General features: G+C 41.2%; 2 protein-coding genes across 2 annotated transcripts in view; one reads left to right on the top strand and one right to left on the bottom strand.

The window, feature by feature from the left end:
* The window catches only part of LOC112049866 (prolow-density lipoprotein receptor-related protein 1), a 108,428-nt gene that overhangs the window by 4,248 nt on the left and 83,511 nt on the right, over positions 1-20,669 (top strand). Inside the window, exons 2-4 of the mRNA XM_052885873.1 lie at positions 18,671-18,958; positions 19,031-19,177; positions 19,248-20,432. Of these exons, the coding sequence (XP_052741833.1) occupies positions 18,671-18,958; positions 19,031-19,177; positions 19,248-20,432 (1,620 nt within the window). The remainder of the gene's footprint in view (positions 1-18,670; positions 18,959-19,030; positions 19,178-19,247; positions 20,433-20,669) is intronic.
* On the bottom strand, positions 5,542-6,476 carry LOC128198812 (uncharacterized). The gene has a single exon (XM_052885921.1). It carries the CDS (start codon positions 6,362-6,364, stop codon positions 5,729-5,731), a length of 636 nt encoding a protein of 211 aa, XP_052741881.1. The 5' UTR covers positions 6,365-6,476; the 3' UTR covers positions 5,542-5,728.

Genomic DNA, 20,669 nt, shown 5'->3' with positions numbered 1-20,669 from the left:
TTTTTGTACGGCCAATCTGCGATTAGTCCTAAGACTATAAACAAATATGTTGCGAGTGTCTTTGTCTTGTGGAGGTCGATCCTCATTAGGAGTCGGCGCTCATTTGGTGCATCCTGTTTTTTAAATGTCCAGGTTGAGTATGCGTTTACGTTTAAGACGCCTCGGACAGTCATCAGTCAAGAGTCTGTTTGCTAAGATATTAGGATGAATAAGGAGTCGCTTCTTGTATCTTTTGGCTAGCCCCTAACTTCCTCCTTTACTGTGCAAATTTGCAAATTATGATGTAGTTCCTCATTCGTGATAAACCACTGCGAGTTGGCGATAGTACGTAGTATTTTATTTTGCATTCTTTGCAGGATATTTAGGCTAGTGTCGCATGCACTACCCCACAGTTGAGCGCCATAGGCCCAGGCCGGCTTCAAGATGCACGTGTATATAAGCAGCTTGTTGTCAACGGACAGCTTAGAGTTTCTGCCTAAAAGCCAGTGGAATGTCTTAAATCTGATATTCAGCTCTTCTCTTTTAGTTTTTATATGCTTTTTCCACGTGAGTCTGCGGTCTAGATATAGGCCTAAGTATTTGACGTGTTCATTGTGAGGCAAAGTGTTGTTATGTAGATGGATCAAAACGTAAACACATACTCGACCTGGACATTTGAAAAACAGGACGCACCAAATGAGCGCCGACTCCTAATGAGGATCGACCTCCACAAGACAAAGACACTCGCAACATATTTGTTTATAGTCTTAAGACTGATCGCAGATTGGCCCTACAAGGAAAAAAAAAAAAATCCGTTAGTGTGTATTTAATGTTTGAAACTAAGAATTTCATTAAGAATTATAGGTACATATGTAATGCTATTATAATCAGAAGCTCTATAAAACACCATAGCCTCCCCGACTACCAGTTAAGCCATACTCAAGCTACTATTGTGTCTGTGAGAGATAAATGTGGATTCTTCAACTTGGCTTCTGTCTATTGCCCACCAAAATACAACATTAGTGCAGCCATGTTCTCAGAGCTTTTCTCGACTTTTGGTGATCGTTTTGTAGCTGGCGGTGACTGGAACTCAAAACACACCTACTGGGGTTCAAGACTGACAACAACAAGAGGCAGACAACTAAACCTAGCTATGACTTCTAAATATTTACCTATCTCCAAAGGCGAACTAACATATTGGCCAACAGACAGGAATAAAATACCCGATCTTCTCGATTTCTTTTTCGTAAAAGGGCTGTCTCAACACTTTAAAATAAAGTCGATTCCTGCTATGATAGCTCTTCTGACCACACCCCTGTATTGCTAACTGTAAGCACTATTATTATTCACATTGAAAAACCTGAAAGTCTTTTCAACCGACATACAGATTGGAACTGCTTTCGTGGAACTGCTTTAGGGTCATCTATATATTTTATTAACCTTCTTCTTTGGCCTCGCCTTTTCCCGTTTATACGGGGTCGGCTTTCCCAATCATGTGGCGCCATTTTGTACGCTCCTTTGCGTCATCGTCTGTCATGCCCTTATCTTTCAGGTCCTTACGGACCTTCGTTAACCACGTTGTTGGTGGTCTTCCCTTCCCCCGCTTCTTAGTATCCATGGAAAGGCACTTTTTTACGACATGGTCATCTGGTCTTCGCATCACATGACCGTACCATCTCAACCTGGACTCTTTTGCTTTTTCAGCTATTTCTGCGACCTTGAAGCTCCCTCTTATGTGTTCATTGCGCACCTTGTCCTTGAGTGTCACTCCTCCCGACCATCGCAACATACGCATTTCTGTTGTGTGAAGTTTCTGCTCATGGGTTTTTTTTAGAGCCCATACTTCGCTGCCGTATAGGAGTGCTGGTCTGACGGCTGTCTTGTAAACTTTGCCCTTTGTTCTTATGGGAATCTTTTTGTCACATAATACTCCAGTAAGCGTACGCCATTTAGTCCAGCCTGTTGATATTCTGTGAGATATATCCGCTTCAATTGATCCGTCTTCCGAAAGTATAGATCCTAGATATTTAAACGTTTTCACTCTAGGCAAGCTCGTATTTTCTATCTTTATGTCTGCGTTGATGTCATTACGGTCGAAGTTGCAAGACATATACACTGTTTTAGTTCTACTGATGCGTAAACCATTAGTTTCTAGTGACAATCTCCATTGCTCTAAACTTTCTTGGATCTCTTGGATGTTATTTGAAATGAGGACCACATCATCAGGATATAAAAGGTTCCAAGGAGTTGGCCGTTGTATATTTGCTGTCAGATAGTTTATGACTGCATTAAATAGCAGAGGGCTGAGAGCGCTGCCCTGATGGACACCAACAGTGATATCAAAGGATTTAGACAATCCCGCTGGGCTTCTCACGCACGTTTTAACATTGTTGTACATGTCTTTAACAAGTCTTACGTAAAGTTCAGGGACACCATGAGCTCTTAAAGCTTGCCATATTATCGCCCTGGGCACGCGATCAAACGCCTTTTCCAGGTCGATAAACACTAGCCATAGATTTTGCTTATTCTCGCGAGCTTTTTCCATAACTAATCTGACAGCATGAATAGCATCAGTGGTCCCCTTTCCAGCAGTAAAGCCAAATTGATTTTCGGTTAGGAGGATATGACTGGTGAGGCGCTCACTGAGAACTCTTTCCCAGATCTTAAGGGTATGTGATGTTAATTTGATTCCCCGGTAATTTCCGCAGTCACGAACATCGCCTTTGTTTTTATAGAAAGGAACTAAAATACTATTTCTCCAAGTATCTGGCATTTCTTCACTGGATAAGATGTTATTAAATAATTTAGTAAGCCATACCTCTCCATCAGCTTTGAGTGTTTTCCATATTTCAGTCGGTATTTCATCTGGACCACTTGCTTTATGGTTTTTCATTTTGCGTATCGCATTTTTGACCTCAGCCGATGTGATTTTATTGATGGGTCCTAGCGTCATTGGTTCCTTTGTTTCTAACTGTCGCGGGAATTCATCATTTAACAGATGATTGTAGTATTCAAGCCATCTATCACATATATCCTTATCATTTGTAAGCAATATCCCTTCGCGATTTTTAACATACTTGGTGGTTTGAAAATCTTTTGAGCTATTGTGCCTTTGTCTTGCTAATTTATATATTTCAGTGTCAGTTGCTAGTTCTAGGCGTGCATAAAGGTCCTGCTCTGCTTTATCTCTTTCAATAGCCACTGTTCTTCTGGCTGCTTTCTTGGCCACCTTGTAGTCCTCTCTGTCTTTGTCTGAACATGTTTTTTGCCAGATTTTGAATCGACGTTTCTTTTCAGCCACTGTTTCATTGGTTTGGTTGTTCCACCATTTTATATCTTTTTTGTTATTTAAAGCTCCTTTACTGATTCCTAATAGATTTTTGGCGTTACTAACACAGAAATTTTCAAACTTTGACCAGGTGGTATTCGGTGTCTCACAGTCACAATGGTTGTCACAGAAATAGCTCCTAATATTGTCTATAAGTTTACTTCCTTTATCACTGGGGAGGTTGTACCATTTTATTTTGGTAATTCTAGCCTTCTTTTGTTTAATAGGTGTTCTAAGTTTCATGGCTGCAAGCAATAGTCTATGCTGTGATGTTAGAGGTTCGCCAGGAATTACCTTACAGTCCTTTATTTGCCTGAGATTACGTTTATCTATTAAAATATAATCTATTTGGGTTTGTGCATTTCCACTTTTGTAAGTGATGAGATGTTCGTCTTTCTTTTTGAAAAATGTATTTACTATAGCTAGGTTATGCGCGGCTGCAAATTCTAGTATTGTAGTTCCCTCATTGTTATGGTTTCCAAAACCATACCCACCGTGTTGTTCCTCAAAGCCGCGCCTGTTGGCGCCCACGTGACCGTTTAAGTCACCACATATAAGCTTTTGCTCTTGTGCTGGGATAGAGGATAAGACAGTATGCAATTCCTCCCAGAACTCCTGTTTTTCGGTTTCGGGACAGCCAGTTTGTGGCGCATACACTGAGAGAATGTTCAAACATGGCTGCTTGTCCAAGGCCAGTTTTACTGAGATGATACGATCACTTGGTCTACTAATATCAATTACTTTTTGGCTAAAGAACTGATCCAGTATTATTCCCACCCCATTTTTAGTATTCTCTTTCCCGTTATATATTAGTTTAAACCCCTTTCCTATTTGTCGTGATTTGGCGCCTTTCCATTTCGTCTCTTGCACACAGCAGATGTTTATGCGACGTCGATCAAGGATACTGCTTAGTTCTGCACTGCGTCCAGTCATAGAACCAATATTCAAGGTGGCAACCCTAACCTCGGACATTGTCACTACGCTGTGTTTTGCTCCTTCGTCGCTTGAGGGGAACGCCCTAGGTTTTGTTGCAGCTCCATGTTCTTCGTCGCTTAAGGGGGACGCCCTAGCCTTCATCGTTACTTTAGTTTTGTTGTGCCTCATGATTGGTATGGTTGTTTTGGCTTATGTTTTACGGTCGGTTGCCACCTGACACCAAGGTCGTAATCTTCCTGGAAGACTTGAACGTTGCCGTTGGCCCTTGCGGGCTCTTCCGCCGCCGCTCTAATGAACGCTCCGACCTGAGCGCCCATCGCAACCTAGGACCTCTTTCGTCGAATATGTCGACGGAGCTCCGAGGTTGGGTTTGTTAACGGAGTTTTCTCACCGGCCTTTTTGGTCCACGGGAGGTATTTTACATCTCCTACCCTTCAGCTTTCTTGCCAGCGGGCATTCCCCTATCCGCCACCTTGGGGACGCACTCTCTAGGGTTAAGGCTTCCCTGAGAGAGGTAACTAAATTAATTATAATAAAAAAATCACATGGTAAAAATCAGGATGTTTGAATCAAAGCTGCTCTTGTTATTAACATAAAAATTGGTAGTTTGTCCCATGGTTATAACCTTTTTGACGGCCTTCGTGGTGCAGTGGATTTACAAGACGGAGGTCCGGGGTTCGATCCCCGGCTGGGCCAATTGAAGTTTTCTAAACTGGTTCAGGTCTGGCTGGCGGGCGGCTTCGGTCGTGTCTAGTTACCACCCTTCCGCCTACCGGTAAAGACGTACCGCCAAACGATTCAGCGTTCCAGTATGATGTCGTGCAGAAACCGAAAGGAGTGTGGATTTTCATCCTCCTCCTAACATGTTAGCCTGCTTCCATCTTAGACTGCATCATCACTTAACATCAGGTGAGATTGTAGTCAAGAGCTAACTTGTAAATAAAAAAAAAAAACCTTGGAGGTAATCCAGATACAAATGCATATTACAATAGATAGAACAGCAAATAAATCAAGTTTCCACTATAAAGGAATAGTACAGAGAAGAACTTCCTATTGTATGATTATATTATGAAAATGGCTTCAATTTAGTAACATCAGTAAGAAATAAAGATACATAAATCAAAATTTTAGTTTTGATATTGCTCTGTACTAGTCTAATATTTGAAAAATATATATTGTCGGTCTTGATGTGATACCTTGTAACTAACAATTTTTGGTAAAAATTGATTTTGATGCAGCTTCAAACAGCTTTTCCGGTGGTAGCCCGTAAATATCTTGTAGTAGGTACATTATTTGCACTTACGAGCTATCACATCTAGACCGACGATATGCAAATATAGTAATCAAATAACATGAAAATTATTTATTTGTTTAGTTCAACTAAGATTATAGATATTTAAGAACACTTAGAGTAACATTAAAAAATTAAAACTTTGGAGTACAACATGGACCACCGAACATTACGTGAACACTTATTATCATCCATTAAATATACATCATTTCAGCCATTGAAGACATCTTTTTTGGTATATGAACCAGTGTTTCAAAATAGCTAGCTAATTCATCAATGGTTACATCACAAGGAGGATTAAGCGCTTGTTGCGAGCAAGAGGAACTTCTCTCCGAAGGTGGGTTCTGTCCGACGAGCCGCCTTTCACTTGAAGTTTCACTTTTCCACCATTTAACACAACTGTTTGCCTTATTTGTTACACCCGCTTGGTTCTTCTTACTAGATATACTTAGTTGGTTGCAGTTATCAACCAATGTGTGTAAACATAGATTATCTGGATGAAGCTTTTGTGATACACATGCTGGCGGCAGTTCTTTTGAATACAAGTGTTGGCACTCATTTCTTAGACTACAATGCCCGTGCGATATTTTCAGAATGGGTTCCCTTAAAAGTTTATTGTGCTTCTTTTTGTAAATAGAAACATTTTTCTTCTTTTGTACTATACATTTATTACATTTACTACTCTGTATATAAGTTTTAGGTGAACCTTTTTTTTGCAAATGATTTGAGAATGGGTTCTCGCCTTTGATGTTTTTTAACAATTTTGGTGGTTCAATTTCCAACCTTCCCATTCCCACTCTTAATGATATGTCTTCAGCATCAGTTGTCATGTTTTATGCAATATTGTTTCTGGGTCATCTATTTAGAACTCTTACAGATTATTGATCAAAGCACTTAGAGTAAATAATAACACAGTCACGTTGAAATAAACTCTGTAAACTATATATGTATAATGATAATTATTTCACATGAATGTGATAGTAGTAATAAAAGCTTGTTTGTGTTTCTATAAATAAAATATACAAACAACATTCAAAGCTATTATTTACATCTACTTTATATTTTAATAAAAATTTTAATGTTTTGCTGTTAAGTCAATAATAATGTATCGAATATTTAAAATGTGACAATGTCATGAAAAAAAAAGTAAATTACCAAAAAGAAATAATATTAAAGAGGTTTTCTTTTTACATCTCCCCCCCTTAAAAAAGAACTTTATCTAAATAATGTTCTCTAATTTATAATTGTTCTCTCATTAAGAACAGGATACAGTTTTGTGATATGATAAAAGTTTGATTCCGCTTTTTTGTGGCCGGTATCAACTTCATAGATTGAATTGGAAATCCTTTGTACAATTTTGAACGGTCCAATTCTTAATTCATCGGTTTTCTTTCTATTTAAACGATTTCCGTTTTCTACATATACTCTATCTCCTATTTTCAATCTATATTCTTGCCTATTCTGGTCGAATATTTTTTTATTATAATTGTGAGATTTTAGTGTGTTTTCCAGAGCTAGTTTTCTGTCTCTTTCTAGATCGTCTTTAGTGTATCTTGATTTCAGTTCATTTGGCAAAATATTCACATTTTCTCCTTCTAAAAGATATTTTGGAAGTGGAAAGTTTTTTACAGCAGACAAATAATCTTTCAAAGGCCTTACTGAATTATTTTCTATTATGTGACCCAAATATTTTGCGTATTTTTCCGCAAAAGTACATTTTGAAAATTTCAGTTTTAAGCCTTCCTTTAGTATTGCCTCAAGTAACTTAGATATATGTAATATATGTTCTCCAAAAGTTTTAGAAAAAATTAAAATGTCATCTATAAAGTTTACTGCAAAACCAGAAAGTTCCTATTTTCTTATAATATTTCCCAATATTCTTTGAAAAATGGCTGACGCAGTCTTTAATCCAAACGGAAGACACGTCCATTGAAAGTGTCCTTCTTGTGTAACAAAGCCAGTTTTGTACCTGTCTTCTATTTTCAAAGGAATTGACCAAAAGGCTGAATTTATGTCAAAAGTAGAAAAATATTCGCAATTCACAGCTTTGATCATTAAATCTTCAATCAACGGAAATGGTTGTGATTGGGGAATAACAATTTTGTTCAATTCTCTAAAATCTATACATAGCCTTGTTCTCTTACCGTCTTCTTTTTTATATGCTAAAGTAACTGGGGCAGCAAATGGGCTATAAGATTCCTCAATTAAATTATTTTTTAATAGTTTTGATATCTGGCTTTCTATTTCTATTCTGTCTTCAGCTGTACATCTGTAAGGACGTTTGCAACAATATTTATCTACACTTAAATCAATATGTGCTTCATAATCCCGTACAGTGCCGATATCATATTTATCCTTAGCAAACACTTGTTTATATTTTTCTACCAACTTATCAATTTCTGATTGTTGGGATAAATCAAGATGATTTACCAATATTTCAAAATTTGCCGTGTCAATATGTTCATTGAAATTCACTTCACATTTATTTATGGTTTCATTTTCTTTTGGATCATTAAATTGTACGATTTTTAGTTGTTCATTTTGCATCAACTTAAAGTTTTTAATACAATCTAGTCCAATCAAAAAGTCATAATTAAAATTTTCATTATCTATTATGAAGATATACATAACTCTTTCAATATTGTATATTTTTATTTTAAGTTTTATTATACCTTTTGTTTTCTTCTCACCATTAATAGTTTTCAAGCTTACTATTTGGGTATTCTTTGAATTTTCATTTTTCTGTATTTTTAACAATTTTGCATTAATCAATGATACATTTGAACCTGAATCATAAATTCCAGAAATATCTAACGTATCATTCAATAGTAACTTTACTTTTATTAATGGTGGCACATCTAGTTTTTTGGACTCTCTTCATTCAGTTCAACTTCCAATTCAGAGTTATTTACAGTTTTAACAACTCCTGTTTTATCTTTATCCTTAAACCAACAATTTTCCATTAAATGGTAACGTTTCCCCTTTCTTTCTTTCACACATATGGGGCATGGTTTTGTTTGTTCCTTTTTATTTAATTTAATGTCAGAGCAAATACTGTTTTTATTATCATATTTATTCTTTCTTACAAGGTGTTCTAATTTTCCAATTTCATAATAAAGATCCTCAGTACTTTTCAAAGCTGCTCGATCAATCTGATCCCCCACATAATTCGGTAATCCGACCGCTATAAGGTCAATAAGTGTTTCAGTATCGATTGATTTCCTTACTTCCAGTAAAAGTTTTTCTTTTTTAAACCATATTCAAGTAATGAACCTGTTTGATATTTAAAGGACAGAGCATATCTAATGGGTAACCATCCTTTGTTTGCAAATGTTTCACAAAAATTTTTTTCCCATTTGTCCCATTCTGATTCTATTGTATGTTTCATTATCATACAACTATACCAATCGACACTAGATTGCTCCATAAAATTTTTTAAAACTTTAATTTTCTTTATATCTTCCTTTATGTCAAAATGTTCACATTCTTTATTAAAATCCTTTAGCCATTGATAAGCATTTGAGTTTATACCATTGAATTTTTCAATCATGAAATCTTTTGCAATATTCCCTAAATTTTGATTTTCAGGTTTGTTTTGTCTTTTTTCAAGCATTTTTTCTAACAATTTTTCTAGTACTCCATGTGAACCACTAGGTATAATTTCGGAATAGTTTAGCATTTCTTCGAGATAAAAATCATAAAATTGTACATTTTGCTCCGCATCCAAATAAATATCTTTTATTTCCTTAGTTAAGGTTATCCAGACTTTTCTCGTTTGGTATCTTTTATTCAAGGATTTTTTTACCTTAATAAAGTTTGGAGTATTATAAATTGTTTGGTGGAGATTTACCGGCTGATATTCCTCTGGTATACTAAAAGTCTTACCATCAGGTGTGGCAATCGAAGTTACACATATTGCGTTTGATTTTCCATCACTTGTTGGTTTTACTTCAAAATCAAACCTCAGTTTCTCCATTTTTCGTAAAATAGTTGCATAAATGTTGTTTTATAATGATAATTATTTCACATGAATGTGATAGTAGTAATAAAAGCTTGTTTGTGTTTCTATAAATAAAATATACAAACAACATTCAAAGCTATTATTTACATCTACTTTATATTTTAATAAAAATTTTAATGTTTTGCTGTTAAGTCAATAATAATGTATCGAATATTTAAAATGTGACAATGTCATGAAAAAAAAAGTAAATTACCAAAAAGAAATAATATTAAAGAGGTTTTCTTTTTACATATGTATATATTTTATTAACCGACTTCCAAAAAGGAGGAGGTTCTACGTTCGGCTGTATGTATTTATGTATGTCCAGCGATAATTCCGTCATTTGTGGACCAATTTTAAAAATTCTTTTTTTGTTTTTAAGAGTTTGATTTCAGGGTGGTCCCATTTTTTTCATGTCAGGATCTGATGATGGCATCCTAGAGAAATCGAGGGGAACTTTCAAAAATCGTAGGGACGGCTAGTGCGCTTGTTAGTGTTTCTATAAGGTATTTTAAACCACTACAATTTTATGAAGGTCTAGAGCTGGTCTGATGATGGAGCCGAAACACAGACGATGGAACTCGTCAACGATTTACAGCAGATACCTTTTGTTTGGGCTTGATTTATTTGTATTGATGAGAACTTTCCACCTAGATGGGTTGTGACTGTATTAAGGGTCTGATGTTGAAGACGAAGGACAGTTAAGAGAACTCCTCAACGGTTCACAGTAGCTACCTTGTGTTTGGACTTGATAAATTTTATATTGATGAGAACTTTTCAACCATATGGATTGTGACTGCATAGGCGGTCTAGTGATGAAAACGGAGGATAGTCACCTTTCACGTTTTTCTGAATATTCATATTACGTGTGGATAAAGGCGGAGTGAACTTTTGTATATGAGTTAAGGTAGTATTTTTAAAATTGGGATTGTAGGACTTAGATACTTATCATAAGAAAATAACGTTTCAACTAATTGCTTATTAATTTTTGTTCACACTCAGTAGGTGTGCTAACACTAAAAATTAAAAAATAAAAATTTTAATAAAAAAATTCAACCGACTTCCAACTCAAAAATTAACCTAAACTAAAAAGGCACATAAAGGATTGGCACCGCCTTCAAACTGATCAGAAGGTAGCACATAGGTAAGATGTTATTTGTTGCTTTTTAGTTTAGGTTAATTTTTGAGTTGGAAGTCGGTTGAATTTTTTTATTAAAATTTTTTTACGTACACTTACAACATACATATAGATACATGGACAAATAGATAACTTAAACAAATATCTCACACTAGTGGACGCCCGCGACTTCTCCGCGTGGAATTCAGTTTTTCACAAATCCCACAGGAACCATGGATTTTCCGGGATGAAAATCCTTATGTGTTAATCCAGAGTGAAGTCTATTTCCAATCCAAATTTCAGCCAAATCACACACACGAACTTTTGCCATATTAGTATGATTGTAAGTGGTAAAGTTTGTGTGGTTGTAGGGTGTAATCTCAGGATCTACAGAACCGATTTTGAAAATTCTTTCACCGATAGAAAGCTACGTGTGGGTGAAACCGCGGGCCGTCTTTTAGCGGCATTTTTGCTCTTTTAGAAATTTTGTATTATCTCCGAAAGTATATGAATAACTAGCGGACGCCCGCGACTTCGTCCGCGTAAAAATCTATGTCAACTTTAAACCCCTATTTCACATTCTTCTATGTATATTTTTGCAAGCTTATGTAACAGAAGGTGGGAGAAGTAAAATAATACTTTCACTGTACACAAATTTATTCGATAACAATTTCAGCATAGCTTCCGCTATAATGTTAATATTACACGCTGATGGTAGTATATCAATGAATCTGCTAAACAACCCTCTATTTTATAATATTTGCAAAGTTAGTGTCTACTGTTGGTAGCACGAATATGTTAACAATACAAGTACGTTTTAATAATAGTTCCGGAGTATTATTATACAAACCAAACGTTATAATTCTATCTAAAACACATTAATTAATTAGAGGAGATTTATAACGATCGTAAAATAATAATAAAAAATATCGAAACACAAAGTTGAGAAATTAAATACAATATAAATCATAACGTGACGTCACAATTGTTAAGAGTAAAATAACCAATGATGAATTTATATTATGTAAAATAAATAATTATATTTATATAAATCATTAATAATAACCTCTCCACTGTTCAGATTGATAATCATTGTTAATTAATGAAATTTAACTATAATAACCGGAAGTCATAAAAGTATGAAATGGAATGACGCTACTATACGCTAGGCGGCGACACGTATCTATACGAAATAGGCGGGAAGCTGCAGGTACTATTTGTAACACTTAATAACGTATACCTAATAAATAGTCCACTTATCATTTTACATTTACAAATGTACCTAGAAAAATGAAGGACTTTCCGTACAAACTTTCTACCCTTACTTCACGCTTTTCTGATTTTAATTTCGTATTGTTCTTCGTATTATAGTCTCAAAAAGAAACTTCCCGGTCGGTTGGCCCGGTCAAAAAAAGGCAGACAGACAGACAAAAAATAACAAAAAAGTATTTGAGGCTTCAGTATTGATCAAAATTATATAAATGCCCTTCAACAAAACTCAACTTCAGGGTTTGCTTTTACTTATGTGCACTTCTTCCGTACCCCTAACTTACCCTACCCCTACCCTACCACTACCCTCTCCTACCCCTACCCTACACTACCCCTACCCTACACTACCCCTACCCTACCCCTACTCTACCCCTACTCTACCCTACCCCTACCCTACCCTACCTCTACCCTACTCTTATCCCACCCGTACCCCTATCTCACCCATATCCTACCCCTACCCTACCACTTCCCTATCCTACCTCTACCCTACCTCTACCCCTACCCTACCCCTACACAACTCCTACACAACCCCTACCTACCCCACCCGTAACCTACTCTACCCTATATCTTCCCTACCTTACCCCTACCCTTAGCAAAATCGATCCAGCCCTTTGAGCGTGGTGGGATGACCAAGGGAAATAGAGACTATGCTAATATTATAAAGAGGTAAAGTTTGTGTGGTTGTAGGAGGTAATCTCTGGATCTACTGAACCGATTTGGAAAATTGTTTTACCAATAGAAAGCTACGTTATTTGCGAGTGTCATAGGCTATGTTTGATCCCTATATTCACACGGGAACGGGAACTACGATGATGACAGTTTTTTAAATTGTATATAAATTAAGAGTACGCTAATAGTAAAGCAATTTTGTAAAAGTAACAAGGTATCTGCGATCATTACTTTCGGACCTACAGGGATTTAAAGGGTCAGATTTGCGCTGCCGCGGATCCCTGAAAAACGACCCATACAAAATGGTACGAACTTATGACGTCGTAGGCAATTAATGATCGTTAGATTTGTTTGGGCGTTTAAACAAATTTACTAATATCTTTGTTGTTTCTGCGTTTATGTTTATAGTTCAAATATTAAAAAATGTCACATTTAATGTAAGGAAGCTAAAACTGTATGAATTTTCATCTAATTACGATATAATATTTTCAGTAGATTTTGAAATTTTATAATCTTATTTATTTTGCAAATATCCAGTCAATCTTTGCTTTTTACGTATAAATTAGTTAACATTGACCTTATTTATCCGAATGTATCATACAAATCAATATATTTCAGGCGTCTTCGAGTAATCAATGAACATAATCAATGAAAAAATGATTCCGAGGAATTGATAACCTCCTCCTTTTTTGAAGTCGGTTAAAAAGTAAATCATAAATCATAAATCATTTATTGCCAGAATGTGGTCATATACAGATATTGTTACATTTTAATGTTCCTACACAATCTGCCTCATAGGCGTGCAAGCCGAGTACTATATTTATATATAGTTATTATAATTTTTATTTACTAATATTAGAACTGTCAATCATTATAAATGATAGTAATCACATGAGTATTAAATTAGAGAGATCGTGCCCTATTGTGGCAAGCCGTGCCCGGTGCCGAGCATGTCGCCGGTGCTCTTTTAGCGCATTTGTAACTACGAGTACATTTGTGAAGTGAGGACTTTAGAATTAATATAGTTAATAGAGTGGCTCCAATGAGCCAAGCAGACAGAGGGATTTATTGTATAGCAATTGAATAATTGTACACAATGACTTGGTCTAATTGTACCGCACAACACAGCAGGAGAGCCGAAGGATTGAAAGCCCTCATACGATTTATACAATTAGATCTAGGTACTTGCATACCCACTGACCACAAAAATTTATAATAATATTATGGTTATTTTAATTGTACGATAATCGGAAACGCTCGTCGCAATGGCTGAACGCTGGCGAACCAGCCAAATTCAAGCGAAACTTGATTCAAAATAAATTAATTGTAAGGAGGCGTGCGGGTGTCGTTCACTACAGCTTTCTTAAGTCTGGCCCGACGCTTACGGCGCATGTCTGGGGTCCGCAACTGCACACCATGAGGCAAATCTTGCTAAACGACCGAGGCAGGTCCACCGCTCTAGGCCACTGCTGCATCAGGACAACGCTAGACCACACACTGCACAACACACGTCTACCAAATTCGAGGAGCTTCAATTGGAATGTCTAAGACATCCACCATAGTACTCCCTGGTCCTTGCTCCAACAGAGTACCATTTTTTTTCCAAATTTGGATAACTTCTTGAAAGGGAAAAAATTCAACGCTGATGAGGCAGTCCAAATGGTTTTTTTAGTAAAGGGATCAATGAACTACCTATAAGGGTGGCATGAATGGTACATACTTTTATTAAATAAACCTATACTAATATTATAAAGAGGAAAAGTTTGATTGTTTTTTTGTATGCATTTAATAGGGTCCGAAACTCCTGAACCGATTTTAATAAAAAAATCAACCGACTTCAAAATCACATAAGTACCGAAATCACGCGGAGGAAACCGCGCGGCGTCAGCTTGTTGGTTAATAAATGACGAAGTTTAAAAAATTTCAATGTTCTATAGTTATAACTTGGAAACTATTAATTAGAAAATTAAAAAAAAATATATACGCGATACATCACTACATTCGGGTCACAAGAACTGATACGTGTACCAAATTTGAACTGGATTGGTTTGGTACAGTCGGAGAAAACAGACAGACATTAAAATGTGCGCGAGTGAGATTGTAAGGGTTCCGATTTTTTTTACTACGTACGTTCGGAACCCTAAAAAGTTGCGTAGTCGCCGCTCAACTCAAGAAGGGCTGAACCGATTTGTCTGGAAATTGGTGGGGAGGTAGCTTCTTTCTTCTTCTTTCGTCTGGGCTGTTTCCGCACTTAGCCATGTGATTGGTCGTTGTGCGTGGGTCCCTCGAGAGGAGGTGGCGGTAGCACAGAACCAGGGGCCGGGCATAGGATACTTAGAGTGGAGGTAGGGTAGGGTAGGGTAAGAAAGAAAAGACGTTTATTTAAAGTCACAATGTCTTACACTAATTGTAGTGTCTGCCCCTCAGCCCTCAGCCCTCAGCCTGGGCACGTCAAGCGCAAGACCCAAGTAGTGGAAACATCAAACACCACTTTGTTATGTTTGGTACGACCTTGAGAACGGCAGCAGCTCAGCATTGTGCAGCATGACGAGCATACAGCGCTGATTGACAGCTGCACCCTGGTCAGGTAGGGTGGGGGTAGGATATGAGAAGTTACTCTTTCCTTACCTCATTCAAGCAACATAATATATTTATAGAAATTTTATTGAAAATACACAATACTATCTAACAAGAAATATTTCCTAAGCTAAACTAGAAAATTAATGTGCATCTGATTTTTATTAACACGCATAATACTCACGTGAGTTAAATCCAACATGGCGGACATCCAAGATGACGGATTGGCTACTCGAAATGCATCTCCATGTTAAGGCACAAAAAACATATGTACAAGGTTAAGGGTATTAAATGAAAGGGTTTGCTAAGCGTGTTATTTAGTTTTTTAATGGGATAAATTATGTAGATTTCCCAACTTTTTTTCAATTTATTTATTTGCAGTGACCATGGGTTCTTCTTCTTCTTCTTCTTCTTAATGTCGCGGCTCTGCAGGTCTTCTTGAGGTCCTGTATCACATTGACCGTTACCGATCTATTGTGATCGCCACTGACTAGATTTCCCCTCCAATACTGGTTGCTGCCAGGTACAGCAGCAGTTTCTTGGCTGGGATGTGTTTCACCTCCTCTGGATCCATTGTGTAATGCCCTAAGTGGAGGTTGCGTTTATGTATTAGAGCTGGGCAATTGCATAAGATGTGCATAGGTGTTTCCTCTGCCTCTAGGCAGAGTCTGCACAGATCTGTGTCCCGGAGTTTAAGATTGAACATGTGTCTATTGAGTCCACAGTGTCCGGTAAGTGCCCGCACTAAGATACATAGGTTTTTCCTACTAAGCGCTAGTAGGTCTGAAGCAGCCTTCTTATTGAAGGATTTTACTAGCGCTTTTGAGTGATTCATTCCTGGAAGTTTTCTCCAGCGAATAAGGGTGTCGTAGTAACAGTAAGTTAACAGGGTGAGTTTGGCTAGGCTTTTAGGTATACCACAGAAGGGTTCAGGTCCTGTCTGTGGTAACCTCGCGCCTAGTTTCGCAAGTTGGTCCGCCTTTTCGTTGCCGACTATTCCTGCATGCCCTGGAACCCAGCGAAGGATAACCTGATTACGGTTGCCCAAGTTATTTAGACATTGCCAGCAGTTTTCAACAAGTCTAGAGGTAATAACCTCCGCGGACAAGGCTGAAAGAGCCGCTTGGCTGTCAGAGTGAATATAAATAGTTCTGTTAACGTAGTTGTTTTGCTGCAAGGCTTCCGCACAATCAATAATGGCGTACACCTCTGCCTGGAAGATGGAGGTATACGTTCCCAGGTTCCGGTGAATTTTCACCCTGGGCTTCTCTCCATAGGTTCCACAGCCTACGTCTTTTCCTGACTTGGAACCATCGGTGTAGCACTTTAGGCTTCCCGCTTTCCAAGTTATTTCATTTTTTAGCCACCTGTCCCGATCGGGTATCTCAACGGTGTAGTTCCTTTGGAAGTAGTAGTTTGGGGTCATAGTGTCTGATGGCATCCCCAGAACTGGAATATCAAGTACTGAGTTTTGTAGGTTCCTCATAACTTGAGAAAGCCAGTTCACCTCTTTCTGGCAGATTACTCTGTACATGCCCTCTCTTGCCTCCTTTTCCAAGTAGAGAAACAGGGGCGGGAGGTTAAGTAGTGCATCAAGAGCTGCTCCAGGTGAGGTGTTCATGGCTCCGGTTATAAGCAAGCAGGCAGATCTTTGAAGACTGCTAAGCTTACTTTGAGTGTTTTTCTGCATCGTTTTCCTGCACCAAACTGTTGAGGCGTAAGATACAATCGGCCTCACCACAGCTGTATAGAGCCAGAGGGTTATTTTAGGTTTCAGCCCCCATCGTGCTTCTGCCAGTCGACTGCAGATACCGAGGGCTGTTTTCGCCCTCTTTAGTGTACCATCCACGTGAGAGTTCCAAGTAAGTTTCTGGTCTAAGGTAATACCCAGGTACTTAGCCTCGCACGAGAACGGAATGTGTTTTCCATTCAAAATAGGCGGCTCGAGTTTTTCGAGTTTATGCTTATTGGTGAATGGGACAATAACTGTTTTATCTGCATTAACAGATAAGTCATTCTCTTTGCACCATCTTTCAATGGTGTTTAGTGCTTTCTGTATGAGGTACGAAATATTACTTTGGCAGTTTCCTCTCACAATGATTACCAGGTCATCCGCGTATCCCTGGGTATCTATGCGGAGTTCAGCCAACTTATACAGCAGGTGATCGACTGCAAGGGTCCATAGCAGGGGTGACAAGACCCCGCCTTGCGGGCATCCCCTTGTCGTAAGCACTTCAGTCGAGATGTCGTTTAGCTTAAATCTGGCTATTCTGTTTGAGAGCACCATGGGTTACAATGGGTTAATATTTTAATTGATTAGTTTTTCAGCACTTTTTTTTTATTCTCTTCTGAAGAGCTTAGTCACTAAAGTGACTATGTAGCTCTTATAATGCTACTTAAGCTAAAACATTCATTAATTAAAACAATTGTTATCGCCGCATTGCAACTTGCGGTAAGGACGGCTTCAGTGTGCTCGTGGCGTGCGAGCCGTCCACATCTGTTGTTGTTTAATTCTTTATGGGTTACTTGGGATAGGCGGGGAGAGTGACTTGAGTGGGAAAAGGTGAGTGTTTGTTAACAGTCAAAGGATCCTTTAACCCCACACACAACGTTTACAAGTGCGTGACTTCACGCAAGGTCATTCTCTGCCATTCTAGGGTCTTATTTTGGTTACAGTTTGATTTGTTAATAAAGTTGTCCTGACAAATGTTATGAATCATAACTTTTGTTTGACATTAGTTTTCTTATTTTTGTAATTACTTCTGAGTCTGCTAAAACTATCATATTACCTACGTTTATCCAAATTATCTTTTACTATTTTGTACAAAAATCTTGCGTTTTTGCTGGCAGGGCTTCCTAAAACAACATTTATCACAGCAAACTCTTTAAAGTTTTAAACTGTTCTTCGCTTCAGACACTTTCCACTAAGAAATGGTAAACATCCGAGGGTACACTGCAGTCTGGGCAGTTTGGTGAGGGGTACTTTTTTAATCGTGCACGCAAATCTATTTAATGGAATATGTCCGGAGCCAAGTCTTACAGCTAGAGTCAGCTCCTGGCGACCCATCCTGCAGTCATCCATCCATGGAACACTGAGTACACCCTTTGTCTTTCGACCTCCTATCAAAGTATTCTGCCCACAATTATTTTACCCGTTTTCTAACTAAATAAAAACAATCCGTGATCCGTGCCCGCTCGGCACAGTCATCTATCATTGCAATAAGTATGATCTTATTATTTTGAAGCTTACATAATTTTATATATATAATATCTATTATGGCATAGGCTATCGGCGTTTCTCGTTTAGACGAAAAACATCGAGCCAAATGCTGCAATGCACTTTTTGACTCCGAAAGTACCTACCTATGACAAATTTATCATAATGGATTGTCTGTGCATTTATCTTAGTGCACTTGCACATATAAAAATACTTGTCAAATCAAGATGCTGATAGTTTATCTGCTATATTTATTCTGCGAAAAAGTAAGTAAAGAAACGTCGCAGACGCAACTGTCGCGGCGGACGCGGCGGGCGCGGCTGACGCGCTGCAGTGCGACGCGACGCAGTTCCGCTGCGCCGACGGGGCGCGCTGCGTGCCGGCGGCGTGGCGCTGCGACGGGCGCGCGCACTGCGCCGACGCGTCCGACGAGCTGCACTGCGTGTGGGGCGGCACGTGCGGCGCGGCGCACTTCCGCTGCGCGCGCTCGGGCCGCTGCATCCCCGCCGCCTGGCGCTGCGACGCCGACGCCGACTGCGGCCCGCACGACGCGTCCGACGAAGACCCCTACATGTGTACGACGACTCTTACTTTTATTTGCATTTAATCGCTCGACGATTAAACTAAAAGTGTCGTGCTCGTCGCAGGCGAGAAGGACTTCAAGTGTCACGGCTCGTGGGCGCGCTGCGCCACGCCCGAGCACGGCACGTTCAGCTGCGTGCCCGTGCTCCAGTTCTGCGACGGCGTGCGCCACTGCGCCGACGGCAGCGACGAGTGGGACCTGTGCGACAACTGTGAGTAGCGCGCTAGAGCGCCGCCGCCGCCGCCGCCGCCCGCGCGCGCTCACGGCCGCGCTTGTTGCAGTCACGCAGGCGCAGTGCGCGCGCCTCGGCTGCGCCGCGTGCCGCCCCACGCACGACGGCGCGGCGTGCGCCTGCGGGCCCGGCTACGAGCCGCGCGCCGACGGCGGCTGCGTCGACAGCGACGAGTGCTCGTGGGAAGGCGCGTGCGCTCAGCGCTGCAGCAACTCGCCCGGCTCGTTCTCGTGCGCGTGCGCCGCCGGGTTCGCGCTGCGCGCCGACGGGCGCTCGTGCGAGCCGGTGGACGAGCCGCCGGGCGCGCCGCGCTCGCTGCTGGTGGTGACGGAGAGCGGCGTGTCGCGCGAGTGGCTGGCGCCGGGCGCGCCGCCGACGCCGGGCGCGCGCTCGCTGGCGGCGCTGGACGTGCGCGCGCTGGACTTCGACTGGGCCGCGGGCGAGCTGTGCTACGTGCACCGCAACGTGAGCCGCGCGGCGCTGCTGTGCGTGCGCGCCGACGACTTCGCCGTGCGCCGCGAGCTGCCGGCGCCCGCGCTGTTCGGCGACCCGGCGGCCGTGACGCACCTGGCGCGCGACTGGGTGGCGCGCAACTGGTACTTCGCGGACGCGGCGCGCGAGGCGGTGTACGCGTGCGAGGCGACGCTGCGCCGCTGCCGCGTGCTGCTGGACGGGCTGGGCGAGCCGCGCGGGCTGGCGCTGGACCCGGCCGCCGGCCTGCTGTTCTGGAGCGCGTGGGGCGCGGCGGCGCCGGCCGTGCGGCGCGCGTCGCTGGCGGGCGAGGAGGCGCGCGCGCTGGCGGCCGACAAGCTGGTGTACCCCGGCGCGCTGTGCGCGGAGCCGGCGGCGCGCCTGCTGTACTGGGCGGACGCGTACCTGGAGACGGTGGAGCGCGCCGACTACGCGGGCGGGCGGCGGCTCACGGTGCGGCGCGGCTACGCGGGCGTGCGGCTGCGCGCGCTGGCGCTGCTGGGCGACACGCTGTTCCTGCCGCTGTGGGCCGAGCGCGCCGTGGCGGCGGAGCGCGGGCGCGCGCGCTCGCTGCTGCCGCTGCGCGCGCGCCCCACGCACGCGCTGGCGTACCACGGCGCGCGCCAGCCGCGCACGGCGCACCCGTGCGGCGCCGGCGGCGGCTGCGCGCACCTGTGCGTCACGGCGTACCGCGCGGGCGCGCCGCACGCGCACTGCCTGTGCGCCCACGGCTACCGACGCGCCGGCCGCGGCGACTGTGAGCGTGAGTGCACTCAGACCGTAGGACCCTTCGCTTTCCCCTGACAGTGCGCCGACTGCGCCGGGGGGTCGCCACACCGATGTCCCGCCAGACGACCAGGACACCGGCCACGAAACTCCCGTGTGAGAATACCTACTGTTTTTGAATAAGACCAATAATAATCAGGCGACGTTCGCTGGTGATGTCTGACAGGCCGTGTGCATTCAATTTAACGAATTACGTTCCGATAAACAAAAACTA

Source organism: Bicyclus anynana, chromosome 2 (genome assembly GCF_947172395.1).
Source record: "Bicyclus anynana chromosome 2, ilBicAnyn1.1, whole genome shotgun sequence".
Lineage (NCBI taxonomy): Eukaryota > Metazoa > Arthropoda > Insecta > Lepidoptera > Nymphalidae > Bicyclus > Bicyclus anynana.
Note: the sequence above shows the minus strand (reverse complement) of the source record. Positions and strands in the feature narration are given on the sequence as shown.